The 19,191-nt window shown below is 40.3% G+C and overlaps 1 protein-coding gene and 1 long non-coding RNA gene across 2 annotated transcripts in view; both read right to left on the bottom strand.

Moving 5' to 3' along the window:
* ANKRD10 (ankyrin repeat domain 10) overlaps positions 1 to 14,302 on the bottom strand; it is a 37,780-nt gene extending 23,478 nt beyond the window's left edge. Inside the window, exons 1-2 of the mRNA XM_066545315.1 lie at positions 13,992 to 14,302; positions 8,067 to 8,219 (exon numbers count right to left, since the gene is read on the bottom strand). Of these exons, the coding sequence (XP_066401412.1) occupies positions 8,067 to 8,219; positions 13,992 to 14,192 (354 nt within the window). The 5' untranslated portion in view covers positions 14,193 to 14,302. The remainder of the gene's footprint in view (positions 1 to 8,066; positions 8,220 to 13,991) is intronic.
* On the bottom strand, positions 4,701 to 7,645 carry LOC136553649 (uncharacterized). Its single transcript, XR_010783198.1, has 2 exons — positions 6,757 to 7,645; positions 4,701 to 5,641 (listed from the first exon to the last, which is right to left on the bottom strand). It is a non-coding gene; the product is annotated as an uncharacterized lncRNA (long non-coding RNA).
* Positions 14,303 to 19,191: the final 4,889 nt, after the last annotated feature.

The raw sequence follows: 19,191 nt of genomic DNA, 5'->3' as shown, positions 1-19,191 counted from the left end.
CACTCCTTTCCCAATACACTGGGCTGCACAAGCCCTCTTGAGCTCGGGAGCAGCAAGGCTGAGTCTGTGGGACTGTGCTGCTTTCAGATCTTGCTGGCACACTGACTCAGTCCTTGAGGCTGGCACCATCAGTACTCGGCAGGAGAGGAGCCCATACGCAGAGCTTACTGCAATAGAGGTATGCCCAGTGTTCACAGGACAGGCCAGATCTCCCCCAACACATACACATTGATTCACATCCTATATATTTTTCTTTTCTGATTTTCTGTCAATTTATATTCCATTAGTATTAACCAGCACATCCAGTAATTCAATTCTTTTGCATAATGTGTGGACATACTGGGGTAGAGTATTGCTTTTCAGGCAACTCCCCGTCTTTCTTACAGGTAACAGGGAGGATCTACAACAATTTTACAAATCCAAGCAAGCAGCAAGTAAATTCATACATCATGATCTACAGGCTGCAGAGGAAGTTTAGTACTTGCAATTAACCATCAGTATTAAGAACCACAGAGAAGAATCTGTAATGAAACATTGCCTTGGAATAGCAAGTAAATGTACTGGTCTGTTAATGTGATTCATCCTCAACACTTCCACAGTGTAGCAAGGGTTTTTTGGGTGGTTTTTTTTTTTGTTTTTTTTTTTTTTTTGCTTTGTTTTCTTCCCCTTTCTCTTTGTCTCCAAACTTTTGACAGGCTTCATTAGTCTGTTCCAGATATTAAACATGCTCTAACTGTATGTGCCTCAGTTTAGCTTCCCTGTTCCTTTTATTAAAATATCAACATTAGGTATTAAATTAACACAGCACCTTTACTGATTCACCAGTGTTTACACACAACAGTGTTCATGCCTAACTCCACAATACTGGCTAGACTTTAGCTCTACTTGAAATGTGAATACATGCAAAATATGATCATACTACCTAGAAGCTACTAAGTGTCTAAAATTGTCTGCCAAGCTTTTGAGAAATTTAATCCTATCTTTTAGGCCATGTAAGTATAACTTGAAAATGAATTTTGGATTATAATGTATGTATTCTCTATTCTACTTGACAATTTTATTTCATGGTGAAATATCTTTATAACAAGTTACAAATTCATGGAGGGTAAGCCAGTGCTTAAGACATATATTCAGCCAGACAGTGAACTACTTAGCACACTCAGCAGGGAACAACAATGGCACCAAAGTTTACTTTCTTATAAAATAAGGAAAACTGTTGAGGCTGACAAAGTTTGGACATAGGAAAGAGCAGCAATGTCTTAGAGATTAGAAAAAGGCTATAAAGCCCTTCTTCCAAAGTGGATGTCTGCAGCTGATGGATAGAAGACTGCTTTCCAATGAAGTTTATGCAAATTTTTCCTATTTGTAACTTCTCCTGAAGTAACAGGAAGAGAAAGAAATTTAAGAGAGGACACAATTTTTAAACTATCATACATTGAAATTTATTTGAGGCTAATTTATCCAGAAAAGCTTTCTTTGGGTAATAAATTTTCCAGTCATAAAAGCTGTCTTCAATTCATCATTCTGTTACAGTGTCCTCCCCTCCTCCCTTTTATTAAAATGGCCAAAGTATAGAAAGTAAGTGATTTGCCTCTTTTGGTCAGCATTAGTATCTGCAAGCCCAAGTCTAAGTTACAATAGATTTACTCAATATGAAGTTCAGGTTAGGGTTAGTTGGCCATGCATATGGCAGAGATAAAATCTTCCCAAGCCCTAAAAACCTGGCACAGCCCACAGTAAGATCTAGAGAACTGAATTCCATCATTGCTGTGGGGACACACAAAAAGGATGAGACAAGACCTTTGCAAAAGGACTCCCCAGCATTGCATTAGAAGGATGAGCTAAGCTTATAGCAGCTACCACTTCCATCACCAAACAGAAAAGATTAGTATTTCAGAAGGGAATATATGTCTTGAGAAGAGCTGCTTTTAATCACTGGCCCAGAAAACCATGTGTCTGAAGTTAAGGAATTCAAGTAATACTTAAAAAACAACAGAATAGACTTAGGTTTTTATAGCATTCCTTTTAATTACAGTACCCAAATTTCAGTTGTCATTACTATTATGTTGTTTTGAAATTCTCATAAGGGGCCAAATGTATTTGCACTGAAACACTTTCCTAGCTCTCCTCAGAAATTCTCTCTAGATTTTAAGTTTGACTAAATGGAAAATACACATGGGAAAATATATACATCCCACTGAAAGATGGCTTTTATATCTTTCAATGCATAGAGGAGAAAACAAAAGTATTCTGTATGAGTCTCAGAACAATTGTTTTGATTCAACAACTGGAATGGATGTGACCTAACAGGAAAACAAAGTAACATTTTTTTCCAAGAAGTTTCTGCGAGCGGTTCAGGGTATAGCCTGTCAGCACATTCTCACGTGTAAAATACTTCTTCCCTATCTCTTTTATCTCACAAAAGAAGTTTTTTATTTTGAGAAGCTCTATTAATTCCTCATTACCCCTGATAACACCTCATAATCCTTTAAACTGGTCACACTCCCCATCTGTGCTTGAGTCTGAAACAATCCCTTTTGTAATAATATTCCAGGAAGAGAAGCATCAATGACTCGTACTGGCCTTTCACAACTAGAGCAGAACTCATCCCTCTGTTGCAACACTGCACAAACAGCCCAAACTTGTCTCACAATCTAGAGGATGCATTCTAAATAAATGAGTAGAAACTCAAACTAAGTTTCATTAATTTAGCATTCATGATAATACATTTGATTGGTTCTGTGGTTACTACATATTTTGTGCACAGTGCTCTTGAAGAAATGACAAAAAGAATTCATGAACCATCACAGACACATTTAGTTTTTGCAACCCATTGCTGAATGCCTTCCTCCTTTCCCTTGGAAAGAATGGCTACCCTCTCACACAGACAAGGGCAGTCTTCTCCAGCTTGGCATCATGACTAGATTACCTTTGACTTTTATTTCATTTTACTGCATAAACATCTAGCTTCCTTCCTTATTATCTTTTTATTTATGTGGCTAAAGAGTCTTTTGCTTTTTTTGGCTTTAATCAGTAAATCTATCTCAGCTTGACTAATCAGTTTCCAGTTCCTCACTATGCTCTTAACCTCAAAAGACACTTCCTCTACTGATTACATACTTTTCTCAAACTCTCTTCCCAGGCCTCTTTCATGTATGGGTATTTTTTTCATTTCAGTCTAAAGCCATTTTTAACTCCATTTTTTCCTCCTTCTGTCTTTTGGGACCTGAATTCTGTTAGCTTGAGGATGGTCCAGTTGAATTCAGAGCACATTTCCTATTTTATTCTCCAAATTCCAAGTCCCTGGACATGATTCAATTGATTTCACTCACTGGTACCCTTACATTCCTTCCATTTATCAAAAAACAACAACAACAACAACAAAACAACAAAAAAAAAACCAAAAAAACCACAACAATAAAAAAACCCAAATAAAAGAAAACCCCAAACAAAAAAAAACCAAACCCCAAAAAACAAAAACAACAAAAAAAAAGCCCCCCAAAACAATCAACACAAAAATAATCAAAAAAACCCCCAAACCAAAACAACCCTCCCAGCAAAAAGCAACTTAGTTGCAGGAATTTATTTTTAAAGTAAAAAGCTCCCACACATATTTACACTGAAAACTTTCAACTATGAATACTCTTTTGGATGGGACAGAATTGATTTTCTTCATAGTACCTGGTAAGATGTTTTGGGCTTGTGAGCAGCAAAGTGTTTTTAGTACACCAATGTTCTAGCTGGGAGTAGGCTGGGATGTGCCCCAGCTGGGACCACTGACCCAAAGGACCAGAGGATTATCCCATGCCATGTGACGCCATGCTCAGCAAGTAGAACTGGGGCTGCCATTGCTCCAGTGATGCATCACTGGCTGGCATCACTGAGGTAGTGGTGAGCAACAAAGCTTTTTGTGCTGTGCTGTGAGGTTTTTAAAAATGTTTTATCACTTGATTTTCTTGGATTTCTTTTTCTTTGTTTCCTTTTTTTACCAGTTAACCTGGTAGTCTTTATTTCAACCCATGAATTCTCACACCTCCCTGCTGATCCTCCCCCTCACCTCACCGGGTGGGGGAACAAGGAAGCAGCTGTGTGGTGCTTAGGTATCCACTGGGGATAAACCTCAACACTGTGCAAGCACTTCTAAAATATTTCTAGTAGTGATACCTGACTAAGACACAGAAGCCCTTACTTGAAAAGAAATACAAACTAACCCCATTCCTTAACTGAACTGACTGAATTCAATCCTCTATCAGATGATCACATTTCCAAACATTACTCATTTCTTAGAACCTGTATCCTATCCTTTCTGAAGCTAGGAAGCAGAAACTAGAGAACACCGAGTACTTTCCTCCTTTGCTAAAAAGGCTTTTTGTGCGCAAGTGAGAACTTATGGAATCTTTTTATCTGGATTTAGACCTAATTGTTGTTAAAAATAAAAACTGTAATATACCCAAAGAATGTTTTCTTCCTCCCTACCAAGGATATCAGCCTATTTACAGTTCTTGCTCCTATGGGTAGTCTAACCCTCCCCTAAAACTATCTGACACCACTGCCATGTGATGTTAACTGACTGCATGAATAGTAAGTTGCATCTCCTGTAAGGGTGCAGTATTTCTTTTCCCTTCCCTTTATGACAGGCCACACAACACTTTTTTTGGCCAATCAACAAAGGCAACATACAAAAGAAATGTTTAATAGGCTGAGGCTAGAGGGAAAATATATTTAAATGAAGTTAATGGTTTTTTAAATCAGAAGTACTTATTATCTGATGTATCTAACATATACAACAGCCCAGAACCAATCTGTGTTGTGACAAGGATAAATCAGAAAAAAATCCTCAGGAAAACTAGCAGGATAATTGCTTTGCACTGTTACAGTGAACTAGAGCAGGCAGGCAGCCAAATGCAGGTCCTGAGTCACACTACTAACAACTATTAGCAGGCACAGCCCACTGAGGGGAAAAAAAAAGAAAAATCAGAAACAGTAGGACATTGTCTTGAATACACTGATGGGTAGAAACAAACCACTGCTTGGCACTTCAGCTTTCCTCCTGTGTATTGTTATATGGTGATCCTGGGGGTAAGGAGCTGCCCACTGATGAGAGACAGATGTGATTCTAGCCAGCACAAACAGTTACATAAGAGGGCTGGGCATCACAGGATATACTCACAAAATTTATTTGGGGAGCAAAGTGAAGTTGGGACAAGCAGTTTTCAGCATTTGTCCTTCATTGCTGCTGCCTGAGAAATGTCCTGGGCAACCCTCACCAGCAACAAGATAAAACATGTTTAAGTTTTCCTAAACTTCAGGGCAGGCAGCATGAGCTACAATACAATACCTCAGGGCAGATATGAAAGCATGCATGCAAACTCTACTGAGTACCGGAGGTTTACGGTAAAACTGAGAGACTCGAGTGGATTCCTTTTCAGAAGCTATCCTTTTCTTTTTCCAGAAGTGAAGGGTTAGTCTGTAGCCAATGACCAGAAGTCACTTTGGAAGGAAAAGTTTACTAGTTTAAATATCAAGCATTCCCAGATCTTTCTCAGCATGTGTTTTGTATCCAGTGTCCATGGAACACTTGTCCTCACACAAGCATTAGCCAGTGACTATGTCTGTTTGGAGTACAGCATCAGTCAGCGAGCTGGAAGGAATAAACAAAATACACATCAGGAAATAGTGCTCCAAAAGCTCAAAAGTGTGGGTGGAAGCCCTAGATGATCACCTAAAAGTGCTTGCAAATTAAATAAGGAACAGAGATCATTTAAGGAGTTCAAATCAAACAAGAATAGTAGAATTTGACTGCAATTCAATAAACAGCTGAGGAAACTGGGGATAGCAAAGCATGCACTGTGCTTTACATAGTCATGTATGCAACATTCCAACTATCTGTGGGATGAGCTTTCTGCTTTAGTTATCACCAAGGCACACTGCCTAGCTTTCAGTGCTTGTGCATGAGAAAACAGGGTGACTGACCAGTTGTATCCTACAAACTTCAGAGACTTTCTGTTTCTATTACCATTTAATTAACCAGAGGTACCTTATATTGTCACTAAACTGAGTCTGAAATACCTCTGGTCATATGTTCCATTAGTATCTTGTGGGTGCAAAAAAAAGTTACTACACTGGAGAGTAACTTGAGCCTACCATTAATGACATAGAAGGCACCCACCATGTCAGCTCTCAGCACCCACCTCTGCTGTGTCCGTGGTCTGTCACTGCCTCAGTCTGACCACATAAGTCTATAAGATGCTATCATCACTATCTGAGAACCTGACAATGTGGAAGATCATTTGCTCTGGCAACAAGCCAGCAACATACAGACTTCTGAGTCACTGTCTTGCCTTAGTAACTTCTTTAAGCTGGAATGAGTCTCCTGCCCATTTTTAACTGCCTATTATACTGCCTTCTGTTTTCTTTTACAGTCATCTGCATGTTGCCCTCAGCCCATGGAGAGATCTCTCCACACTCTTCTCCTCTTCTTCTGGGAGCTAGCTGCTACTTTTCTTCTTTGCTACAACCTCACTCACTACATGTGATTTTTTTTCCCCCTCATGTTCCAGGACATCAAGCTTGTTCTTCAACTCCATTTCAACCTCACTGGTCAGTTCTTCTCTTTATCCTCATAGCTGGAAACTTTCATTCTTCTCATTCATTCACTTTCATTCATTCTTCTCTTCTCATTTAGCAGTTATTTGTATATCTTTATTCTGTGCATGCCACGTTTCCTCTCTAATCACCATTTCTTTACATTCTTACCTGGTCTCCAGATGCATTTACAGCTCTTGTATTTTCTCTTCTGAAGATTCTACCACTATGCAGCAATAACTTTTTGCATAAGTTATTTTTGTCAGGTATCAAGGAGAAGATGCCATCTATAGCCTCTGCATCCAGCCACCTTCATTGTTTCTACAATTCTCCTGATGTCTCACAGCTGTTCTCAATGCACCAGACTTCTTTTCTGAAAACTCAACACAAACTTCCCCATTTCTTATTTTTGCACAGCTTAAAAAAAAAAAGAACCAAACTCTAGAAATGCAAATGTTTTAGTTCTTCAGCAGACTTAGCTTAACTTTACTGCATATAAAACGCAGTCTGGCCCTTAAATATTTTAAGAAAAGTATGATGCAAGATTTAACAGGCCAGACATTTTATGGATGCTGTGCTATACCACAGCTTTTAACAACAGCATATGCTGTAGTATTATTACTCTCAGAATATTATTAAAAATACTTTTGATTACCATTAAAAAGGATGTTATGGATGACCAGCATACATAACAGATTCATTCAGTACTTTATAAACATTTTCTTCAAAAACATGATGATAGTTTTTAGGTATTGATTCTGTTACAGTACCAGAGAGTACAACACTCCTTTGCAGGAATTTTGCTATATTAATGCACTCCCTGCTACCAAATAAATTACATACTCACCTAAACTAATTACAGTTATAGTAAAAAAATGGGCAAAAGAAATTTTTAAAATCACCTATTCATTCTTTGTTAGTCAAGTACATGTTTCTGATCTATTTTCAGAAAGCTACTAGAAAAGCTTTAGAAATAATCTAAAAGAAAAACAACATAAAACCAGATGCACCTTAAAATAAATCAAGGCAGCTCTTACTAGTTAGATGTATGATAAATCATGAAGCACCACAAAGGTCTCATGGTTCTGTAGGTAATAGTAAATTTTTCTATTATTAGCAAATTTATTAAGTATTATGTTCCTCACTAGTCTTTTTCTTGCCCCTACAGCAGCACTACAATATCAGGGTATTTGCTAATGCTGCCAATACAAGGCAACATTACCACTTAGTTCGAGAAGCAGCAAGATGTCAACTCCTAAAACAAATATCCCCCAAACCCCTAGAGGCTTAAAGGACATTTATTAGTCCTACCTCTACCTCAATGTAAAATGTCTATAACTGATAATTAAGTCACTTGACTTCAGCTGATGTCAAAAATGAAGCATCTGTATGTTAATGTAAGGCTCATACATGTCATAAAAAGGGATCAAGACACTCCTTGCAGAACTATATGCGCACATGAAATACACATTAATCCGTACCTGTTTGTTTATGTTGGCCCCCACTTGAATCAACCAATTCAGGCACTGTGGATGTCCTCCAAAAGCAGCAATGTGGGCTGGTGTTTGAGCAAAACGTGTCGTACTGGCATTTACAGAAGCTCCAGCTCTTACTAACTGCATTAGGCACTCCAGCTTTAAAGACATGAGGGAAAATAAAACCAAAAATGTTACACAGATGTGCTATGACAATTAGCATGTGGTAATAAATACATAAAACCCAGAAGAGCTAGATTTACTAGTAAGACTACATGAATGAAAAATAAGACAGAATATGAAATTTAGGACTTCCTCCCTTCTCCTTCACTCCTTCCCCATTTGGTCATAGACCACACCTGAGAAGTACTTAATTCTCACCTCCAAAATGGAGTTTCATCTTTAATTTCAGAAAAGAGAAAAAGAGGACATAAACCCTTCAATCCTAACTACAAGAGATATTCAGTTTCCTTTTGTTAAGAAGGTGGAAAGGGAAGAAAGAAAAGTAGGGGAAAAAAAGGGCGAGAGTTCTGATCCAGCAAACATAATGCTAACCAGATATTATTAGGTAACATTTGCCAAAACAAAAGTGTTGTTAGGAGATATATAGATGCTGGACTCGTACTCCCAGCAGAGTTTACATAAAGCTAGATCATAAAAACAAGAGATTTTTCATTTCTTTACTGTATTCCTGGAATGACAGAAGATTAGTCAAGAAAAATAATACTTAAGAATACATATAATGTGTTAAATCTATGAAAGGAATCAATTCCACCATTTTCTTGTTATTTCAGATAAGAAACTGTTTAAAACAAAACAGGCTGCTTGTTTGTGACACCATAAAGATAAAAGCTTTCTTTTCTTTTAAAAAATTGCAGTAATGGTCAAGTTATATTCTGCCTTTTTTTCCTAACATACTAACCAGAAGTGTCAGATAACCAGATACTATTTTTAAAGGTTCATAACTTGTCATTTGTAGAAACTAGGCAAACCACAGCTACGATGACCTCAACTTTCAAAAATAGTCAAAACAACACTCCTTTCCTGTCACACAGTAACATTGTATTGTTGATAGGAAAAGAAACTCACCATGCTGAAATAAACAGTTTAGTCTAGGCATCCATTTACTGTGGGTAGAAAACAAATACCCCTGCACATAGATGCAGCAGCAAAACAAAGACCCTTATACCAGCTCAGGCATTGGTTCATATAAAACAAATCTGTGGTTGTCTCAGTGTATCACCATTAAAGAAAACATCAGCCACACCACAGCTGTGGAATAGTCTGTCCATAAAGGAGCAATTAAAAATCATCTGAATGTGGGCTGGCAGCTTGACTCAGATAGAAGCATCAACATCAGGATAACATTCTCTGTTGCTGTGTGTCAGCCTTTCTTTTTCCCTCTCTTAACCTGCAAATTCCTGATCTTGCTGAATTACAATGAGATGAAAGTACCAAACACTGTAATGAAGTATTTTAATTAGTTTTGCAAATACATTGTCAACTTTGTTTCCTTCCCTCATATAATTCAAACAAAACACATGTGAACCCTATCCCTTTGGACACACAGAAGTCATTTTTTTGGACTGTAATGGAGTTAAGGCTGGACACAGTTGTACCAGGAACTCACTAACTGCATGAAGTAAGGGTGAGGATAACTGAAATATTGCATATTAATGAATCTAGCTCCATAAACATCAACATTGCCAAAGAGAAAGTACCTTTTCAAAAGAAAATGAGCACTTTTGTTGGGGAAAAAAACCCAACGTATCCAATAACTTAAGAAAATTTATAACTCCAACACTAGACTACTGAACTACATTTTGTACTTGCCAATATTGGACTTTCCATGATCTTCACATGTTAACACTCATAATATTGTTGTCAATCTTTAGTAGGTATTAATTAAATTGTAACACTTCAATTATTAATAAGTCATGTGATGGAAAACACCCCTTCAGCTACAGAGGTTCATCTGTGGCAACTGAAGGCAAAAATAAATTTCGGCCTGTTTTTAGAACAATAGACTTTATTAATAGAGTTCATTTGAAAACACTTCCAGACAAGCATTACAACTTCAGGAAAGAATAATATTTCCTGCACAGGCACCAGGCTGAAAGAATTCCATAATTAGACAGGCATTACAGTCCATCTACTGAAAAGGAAAAAACACAAACTGATTCACCAGCACTACCCTGCACTGCTTGGATCTAAGAGGGCCACACACCATGATTATCCATGCAACTTCACTTTTAAACATTTTCCTTTTTTTTTTTAATACTCTGACTTTAGAGTCATAGAGCTTTCAACTATGAATACGTTTCATCCCATTAAAGGTTGAGTATGGCTCTTCTGTATCATGGCTGTCAGAAAAACCTGCTTCTTCCAACATTATGGAAGAATGAGATTAATTCCATCCATGAACAGAAAAAGTCATCATGACAAAAAACAATACCTCACTTGATCATTTATGCTCGAGATCAGGACACACAAGTCCACTTTCATTAAATGACCTAAATTTAATACAGTAGATATTTTCCAACCTAAAGCAGATGTTAAACTGATTTAGTGAAGAAAGACAGGCCTCTATACAGGCCACAACACTGGAAAAATACCAAGCAGGAGACAGGCATTTTTATCTCTACCACTTTTGTTCCAAAAGAAACAACATATTTACTATTTTGCTTCCTATAATGTGAACAGTCAAATGACAAAAAACAAAAGTGGGCAAAGAGCACAAGCAAAGAGATGTGGTCAGGGAAAATAAAAACTCAATTGCAAGTGATTAAAAAGAAAATTAAGTTTAGTCCAAAACAATGAACTAAAATTAATATCAAAATCAATTTTTTATGCAAGCCCTGTATTTTCTACCTCTCTGGTAGCTTTTTTAGACTATTAATATTTTTACATTCTGACCCATCTTCTCAGAAATCTGTGGAATACCAGTGTAATTTAGGGCACCATATAATTAACTCCAATTAAAATACAGAAACTCTAATGGGATTTAATTCACATCTCAGGAGACAAGCACTTTTCTGCAGTCAGGGAATGTCCTGAAATGCAAACTCCACCACAGGTACTCCACACAGCAAGTAAATTTGCACTTGCTGCTATCTCTAAAAGAAGCTCCATGCTGTCATTAAATGCCCAGATATTACAACTAGAAACACAAACTGCAATACCCATCACCTCCAATTGACTTTGCTGGTATTTTAACTATTACCTGCAAACTGTAGAAGTGTGCTTTAGAATAAGTTATTCAAGAACCCTGTTTTCACTTTTAGTTGTAAGAGACCCCATTTTTACTGGGTGTTACAGCGGTATTTTCTCCCCCATAAGCCACCTTTTCTCTTTCACATATTCATTTACAACCAACTTGACTGTTGCTGCTAATTCCTTCCTGAAGCATATCTACAACTATATGCAAGAATTTAGCTCTACATAGTTTCACTGTAAAATCCTTCTGTACTGCCCTTTGATGCAGGGAGAGCCATCTTATGTTCAACTTGTGCCACAGGCAGAGGGAAAGAAAACTTTCTTTGAAGTTCATCAAATCTGGACTCCTGCTGTGTGTGCTGGCACACATGTGTGTACATGTATGAACTGGGTTAGATTTCATTGCTCACAAGTAGCTCCAGGAAAGAACTAAACCAATTTTGTCTTTTGAGTGTCCTAGAGAGCTGCAGCGAGAAGCAATGGTCTGGTGGACCACATTACTAATTGGCCCTGTATCACAGACAGACACAAAGTTCTGTCATCATATATAACTTTTTCCAGGAAAAGAAAAAACCAAACAAGTGAAAATCCCACAAAATCTAGAAAAACAAAGAAGTGAAGAGAAAGAGACCTGTTCAGTAACTGTTAACCAATGCTTCAAAAATTAACATTTGAAAACTGTGGTACTATGAGAAACAGAAGAATTTTCCATTTCCTTTTGTTGAATGTGAATTTGGGAAACAAAAATGCCATAAATGCAAATGTAAGACATGCATCTGAGCAGCTCTTGTCTCACTGCTGGCAACACTCTGTTAACTGGTGAAAGGTACAAGTGTAATTGTGTCACACAAACACAAAGCCAGTCGGATTTGGGCTCCAATACACTACTCTAACTTTTTCAAAGTGCTGTGCAGCCTTTGGCTCTGAGAAAATAATTTAACTAGACTATAAAGTATGTAGATAACTTCCACAAATTGCTGCCTGGGTCTGATGGCTTTTAGGACAAAACATATGAAAAAAATTCTGTAAAACCCATGTACAGCCTATGTCATCTCTGTAAGACACATTTCATCTGCCAGATTTCCCCCCCATATGTAACACCACCACCCATCAAATTCTGCCCATACCTAAGAATGAAAATAGCAAATACAAGCACAACGTGTTGAGGCCGACTTGTTCCCTTTGTTTGCTCTTGCTGCAAGTCTCTTCAACAGAAACTGGAATGTACACAAAAGCTCACTCAACCTACGATGGTTAGCAGCCACTTAAGATGCTTAAAGGAAAAAAAACAACACATATACTATCCAAAATCTACATCCAATAATTAAGTAAATACTACCTCGCAAAAGCACGACTGTCAGAAGCTCATACTGAAAAGAACAGAAGACCGTAAGGCCAATCAGTACCTTAATACTTCCTGCGAGTGTATTTCAGAAGGAAAATAAAGGCACTCCACTTTTTTTCGGAGTGCAGATTATTAGCTTCTTTCTCAACCGATACAAGACTAGTCTACATTTTGGATTTTGTGGCTTTAGGGTTTTTTGTTTGCCTTTGTTTTAGGACTGGAAGACGACTTAGTTAAAGCTGCTTCTAAAAGCTTCTCAAAGAAACAACTGCAGCTAAGATCACATAACGTATAGAAACCATCTCCTAATGTCCTTTTATAAACCATGACAACTGCCTAAGTACATCAATCTTCCTGCTCTGGCACACAACCAATAAGTAAATAGAAGTATATGGGAAATGGGAGGGAGAACAAGAACAAAAGCCCCTCGAATTCTAAACTCAGACAAATCAATGAAGGGAAAAAAACAGATCCCAATCCTCTAGGCTGGAATCCTGCATAGTCTGAAATACTCACTGCATCAGAAACAGGAAACGCCTATATTAAAATCCAGGAATTAGAATACCACTCATTCTAAGATGTGCAGTTAGCGGAGCTACTTCGTATGTTTTGGTCTTTTCTGCAATGCAACGGCGCCAATGCAGAAAATTCCATACGGATGAACCGCGATTTATTTTTCCTACCGAAGGCAAAAGGGGAGCGCCTTACAGGCACAAGCAGCACCTTCTGCCCAAACTCCTACGAGCCGGTTGTCATAACACGGGCACCACAACACAGCGGTCTCCAGGCGCGGAGTCCGAGCAGGGCCCGGACCGCGCGCAGACAAAGCGCCCCGGCAGGCAGGGCCGGCATGCAGGGAGATCAGTCGAGGGCGGGGAAGAGGTCGCGCCGCGGCGGTGCCTCCAGCCCGCATGGCCGGCGTCCCCCGAGGGTGTCCGGGGGATATCGGCCGCTCCTCGCCACTCGCTCCTGTTGCCGGTGGCCCAGGCGAGGCGCGGGGCCGCCGCTGCCAGCCGGGAAAGCAGCGGGGAGAGAGCGGGGCGGCTGCCGCCGGTAGCGGGGGTGAGGATGAATGATGCCGAGACGGCAGGTGCCGCCAGCCCCGTGACCTGCGCCACCCACGCCTCACTGACCGCGGGGACCGGAACGGAGCCAAGCACCAGGGCTGTCCGCTTCGTCCCGCCCGATTCCCTGAGGAGCGGCAGGAGGCGGTGAGCGGAGGGGGGGGCGGCGGCGCCTCCCGGCACAGCGCGCGCTAGGGGCAAAGATGGCGCCGCGATGCGCGCGAGCGGGAATCGCTCCCTCCTTCCCCTTCTCCTTCCCGTTCCCACCCCCGCTCCCGCCGCCGGCTGAGCCCGGCCAGGCCCCACCTTGCCGAAGTGCGCGGCCCAGTGGATGGGCGTCCAGCCATAGAAGGAATCCTCGGCCGCCAGGTCAGAGCGGGGCGAGCTCTGGAGCAGCGCGCACAGGGCGGGCAGGTCCCCATCGCGGCAGGCGCGGTGCAGGGGAAAGCGCAGGGTCAGCAGCTCCTCGCTGGAGAAGCCCGCCTCGGGGCCGGCTCCCAGCGACATGGCGAACGGGAGAGCGGTGAGAGGGAATAGGAAGGAATGGGGGAGGGAGAAGGGGAAAGAGGAGCGGGCGGGCGCGCGCTGCCCTGGCGGGAAGCGGCGGCGACTGCGGCTGGCGCGCGCGGCCCCGGCACAAAGGGAGCGGGGCGGGGCCGCGCGCGACGCTCCGCCCCCCGAAGGGCGGGGTCGCGCGGCCCTCAGGGAGCCCGGAGCAGGGCGGGCGGAGCGGGCCGGCGTGAGGCGGGGCGCGGTGCAGTGAGCGGGGAGCGCGCGGCTGCTCCCCTGCACACCCTCCCGTCCCTTCCCGTTCGTGCTCCTTCCTCCTCACGCCTCCCGCTCCGGCTTCGCCTGTCCCTCCTTCCCTCTCCCTGTCTCTCCGCCTTTCCTCCCTCCCGCCTTCCCTTCCCCTACCCTTTCATTCTCTCCCTCCTTCTCATTCCCTCTTCCTCTTTCTCCCTCCTCCCCTTCTCCCTCCTTCTCTCCCTCCCGTTTCTCCGTTCCGCTCTTCTCTCTCCCTTTCCTCGCCCGCGCCCGGATTTTCCCTTGTCCGAAGCGGCAGAGCCGCTCTCGCCGCCGCCCCGGGCCGGTGTGGCCGCAGCGGCGGGGGCAGGGCGGGAGCGCCGCGGGTGTCCCCGCCGGGCCGTGTGTCCCCGCCGGGCCGTGTGTGCGCAGGGAAAAGGTGCCGGCAGCACTACAGGGCTGAGCCGCGGGGTAGCGGCTGTCGTGGTTTGCTCCCGTGCACCACGGACGTGCTGTCAAGCCAGCTTCAGCACTCGGAGATCGCTGTGGGTTTGTGCTGCTCAGTGGATTGCAAACCAAAGGATAAACCTGTCAGTGTCTGGTTAAAATGACAGTGCCTGATTTTAAATTGTTTGAACCAGAAGTCAGTCCCTGAGTAATGGCTCCGCAGAATTTTTAAGGAGCTTCTCTTTGTTGCTAATTGTTTTCTTTGTTAACGTCTTTTTCTGACACTAGTAAAATTTAATTGATAAATGAAGAGTACAATTGTTTCGATGTAAGTTCACTCACCTGTCGCTGAAAATCGAGGAATCACAGAAGCATGGAATGCTTTCAGTTGGAAGGAATCAATCCAACCCCCCCGCCATAGTCAGGGACACCTTCCACTAGACCAGGTTGCTGAGATCTCCAACTAACCCCCCCTTGAACACTTCCAGGGGCTTCCAAAACTTCTCTGGGTGTCAAGGAGTATTCCTTGTTCAGTATACATTATTAAGCAATGCAAACCAGGAGTTATATTCTGAGGCAATGAAGGAACAAATAAATTTCTGTTAAATTGTCAAGAGATTTAAAAAGCTTTTATTTAACATCAGTCTAATTTGATCATTAAGATACTGTGAAATATCTTTTTCTTAATATAGGACTTCTGACTTCTCAGAAATTGTGATTCTGTAGGCATTCCTCACATTTATTTGGCTTCTTTGCATTTTGGCATGTATAAAGCTGTGTGTGTACAGTACCCAGTGCTCAGAGATAAGGTTCTAGCACAAAGAAAAACACCTGCAGACAGGAAGAACTGCACCTTGGCTTACAGCCCAGCATGAAACACCCCTCTGGCATATACATCCCATAGCAAGTACTCTTTTTGTACATATGTTAAGTCTTAGGAAAGGAATTGGACAGTCAGCATATGAGGCCATTTTTTAGCTTTCAAGAAGGTGATTAAGGAATTCATTCATTGTGGAAAGGCACTGATAAAGAGTGGGTGTTTGGTTGGATTGTACTGCTCTCATGTAGAGAAGATCCTTTCCAGAAAGCTGTTGCAACAGCAAACTGGAGATTTGGCTTAAGATTTTCCTTAAAAACATCACAGGGACGGCCTGAGCTTCAAACCATGGATTTAGACTGTAAAAATAATAGCAAAATGAAACACCTTTTTTTTGTTCTCAAAGTTTTGTTTTGATCTGCACATAATAACATACAGCTCTCTGTATTTAGGACTAGAAGAACAAGTCTGGTATCAAGATATTTAACTCCAAATTCACAAAAATAATTAACTTGAAATGTGGCTATATTTTTATAGCTGTATCAAGTCAGAATATGAAGATGGAAATTCTGCTTTCAGAAACTTTTGCTTTAACCTTAGCTGTCTTTCTATTTAAACTGTAAATGCTTATTTCCTTTTTTTTTTTAATCTGCAAAAGAGGACTAATAAAATCCTGTTCTGAGTGGTGGTAAGAAGCTCAATTAATCAAAGTGCTTTAAGGTAAAAAACATAACACTGTGATATGTAGACAAGGCGTTTCAACATGAGGCATTACTGCAGCTGATATTTACATCCCCTATATATTATTATATATTCACCAAAATAAAGTATCACTTCAGCTTCTAGAATGCTGCCAAGTTATAGATCTCAGAATAATGTGCAAAGGAGGATGGATTACACATCAGCTCTTTTATAGATGGTGACACTGAAGCATGGGAAAGCGAAATGCTTTGGCCAGGGGAGGGAGTACTTTCAGCTACAGCAACTTTCAGTTCAGTCCCTTATCCTTAGCCTTACAAAAATAAAGATTTTATTGGCCCCTTTTTATGTTGGACCTGGCCTTTGTTTTCAAAAGCTCTGAAAGTTCATCATACTAGATGCACTTCTGATCCTGGGTTATGGGGATTTTTTTCCCATATGCAGCTAGGCAGATGCTAACACTTTTATATCTGCATGCCTGGTTTGGGGATTAAATAATGCGGATCCTATATGATGGAGCAATTGAAAGAAAAAAATAAAAAAAAAGCAAACCACACAAAAACCAAAACCAAACCACACAAACCCCAAAAACAAACAGGGAAAAAGCCAAAACAAAACCAAACCCCCCCAACCTATACCACAGCTTATGTCATAAAAGTGGACCTTACCAAAATGTCTGGTATTAAAGGACATGGTTTCCCAGGTTGAAAAAGCAATGTTTTTTATAGTGTAGTGTATAAGCACTGACATAGTTGTTCACATCTTGTTTATAACTATCATAAAAGGCAATAAATGTAAAGACCATGGGTTATAGTGAAGGGGAACAAAAAGATTCCTGGCCTTGAGAAGGTTAATATTCACGATTTGCATGTGTTTTTTGTCTCATACAAGGATATAGAAACTGCCACACCAGACAAAGGTAGTCTGGCTAGTTTCCTTATGGGCAGTGACTTCATTTACCTGCCAGTGATTCCTACAAGGTAGACAACTACCACTTTTGGAGGGGTGGAAGGAGAATGCAGGGAGGGGAAGAGGCTTTAACAATGCTGTGCAGGAATTCAGCATGTGGAAATGAACTCTGGTATATCTTGTTTTGTGACTAAATTCTTTGTTATGAGGTCAATCTTTTTTATTTCCATGCTAGTGATCTACACCAAAAGTTCCAAAATAGCACAGCACAGTGCTCTCTATATGAGACTGATTCCTTAATCAGTCTGTAGTTGGCATATGACTTGTGAAATCACATTTGTCTCTCTATTTTTTGAAATGTGAATCATTTTCCAGATACACGTAAAAGCATGTATGTTTTGATATTTTGCATTTCATTTGACTTCCTTAAAATATTTTGGCAATGGACTTCATAAGTAAATTAAATTTAATAGAACTAAAATCTTTAACTACTGTCATACCTTGTGAAACTGAGGACATGGAAATTCTGGGATTTCTAACATTTCCTTACAATTACATTATTATTTATTCTTTTGTACTTCTTTATCATTATTGTGGCTTAATTCTGTACAGAACAAGACACATCTTAAAAAGCTTTTCAACAGTCTTGCTGTGCAAAAGATCAGATACATAAAATATAAATCTGTTTTGTGATTCTAACTTCTTTCTAGGTTCTAACATTTCAGGTTCTTTGCATTTGCTGTTTTATATAAAGACATTTTTGTGTTTGATATTTTTAATGTTTTTTAAGCTGAAGTCTTTATTGGAATGCAGTAATTAGTATTGTAAATAGTTACAGTATTATTTACTAAAAAGATACATTCTTGGTTTTTTAAATTACTCAGAGAGTTCACCTACTAAACTTAGTAGAACATAGTTGAAAAACGTAGTTATTTGCAGTCCTATTTGCATTAATTTCATCCTCAGTTCTATTCTTGGTCTTTTAAGGGAAGTGAGAAGCTTTGTTTCTGTTTCTGTCAGATCAAGGAGGTAGACTTCATGTTTTGTTGGGGCGTTTAACAGAATTAAATTTCGAATAGCAGAACAGACAGAGGAGCTTATAGGCAAAGTGGAGTGGAAGAGATTGGCTCTATTTTAGCTAAGTTTGCTATTATGTTCTCTTTTGGCTAATTGCACAGAAATAAAATGGTCTATAAATGAAGGCTTCTTGAATATTCATTAGTCTAACAAGTATATTTTAAAAGTAAACTTTAAAGTTTAAAGTAAATATTACTTTAAACATGTGGTTTGTGGAAAAGGATTTGCTGTGTTACTGACCTGTAGTGTACTTGTCCTCTCTGTGCCACTCTGATATAAATAAATTATATTTGCCCATTTTTCTTTTCAGACAGGCTGAATATGGAGCATGTTATAATAACTTGTACTGGACAAAGTCAGGATTCTGTTGGGGTTTTTTGTTGTTGTTGGTTTTTTTGGTTTTTTGGGTGTTTTTTTTTTTTTTTGTAAAAAGTACTCTAGAATTTAATCAAATACAGAATTCATTCAAATTCCTCCATTCTTGCTGTAGCAAGTTTGCACTGGTTAACACTTAGGGCTTTATTTAGTTGCCCATACAGACATTCTAGTGCCATTTGAGATGCCCAAGAGTATTTGTCCCTGTTGCCAGCTGCTGCTGCAGAACAGGATAAGTTTACACAAGTTCTCTGCTGTGCCTGCACAGAGCTGATAGATATCTTGGGAGTCTGAAGGCTTCTTAGGCTAACACTTCTCCACAAATGTCATTTAAATTGATGTGCCCAGTTACATAAGGAGTTCCTCAAATTTTGTCTGGTCCTGCGTCCCATTAACCTCTTGTCTTTGAAGGTGGTTGTCACAGAGTTGCTGTTTACA

This window comes from Molothrus aeneus, chromosome 2 (assembly GCF_037042795.1).
Source record: "Molothrus aeneus isolate 106 chromosome 2, BPBGC_Maene_1.0, whole genome shotgun sequence".
NCBI lineage: Eukaryota > Metazoa > Chordata > Aves > Passeriformes > Icteridae > Molothrus > Molothrus aeneus.
This window is presented reverse-complemented; position numbering and strand designations above follow the sequence as displayed.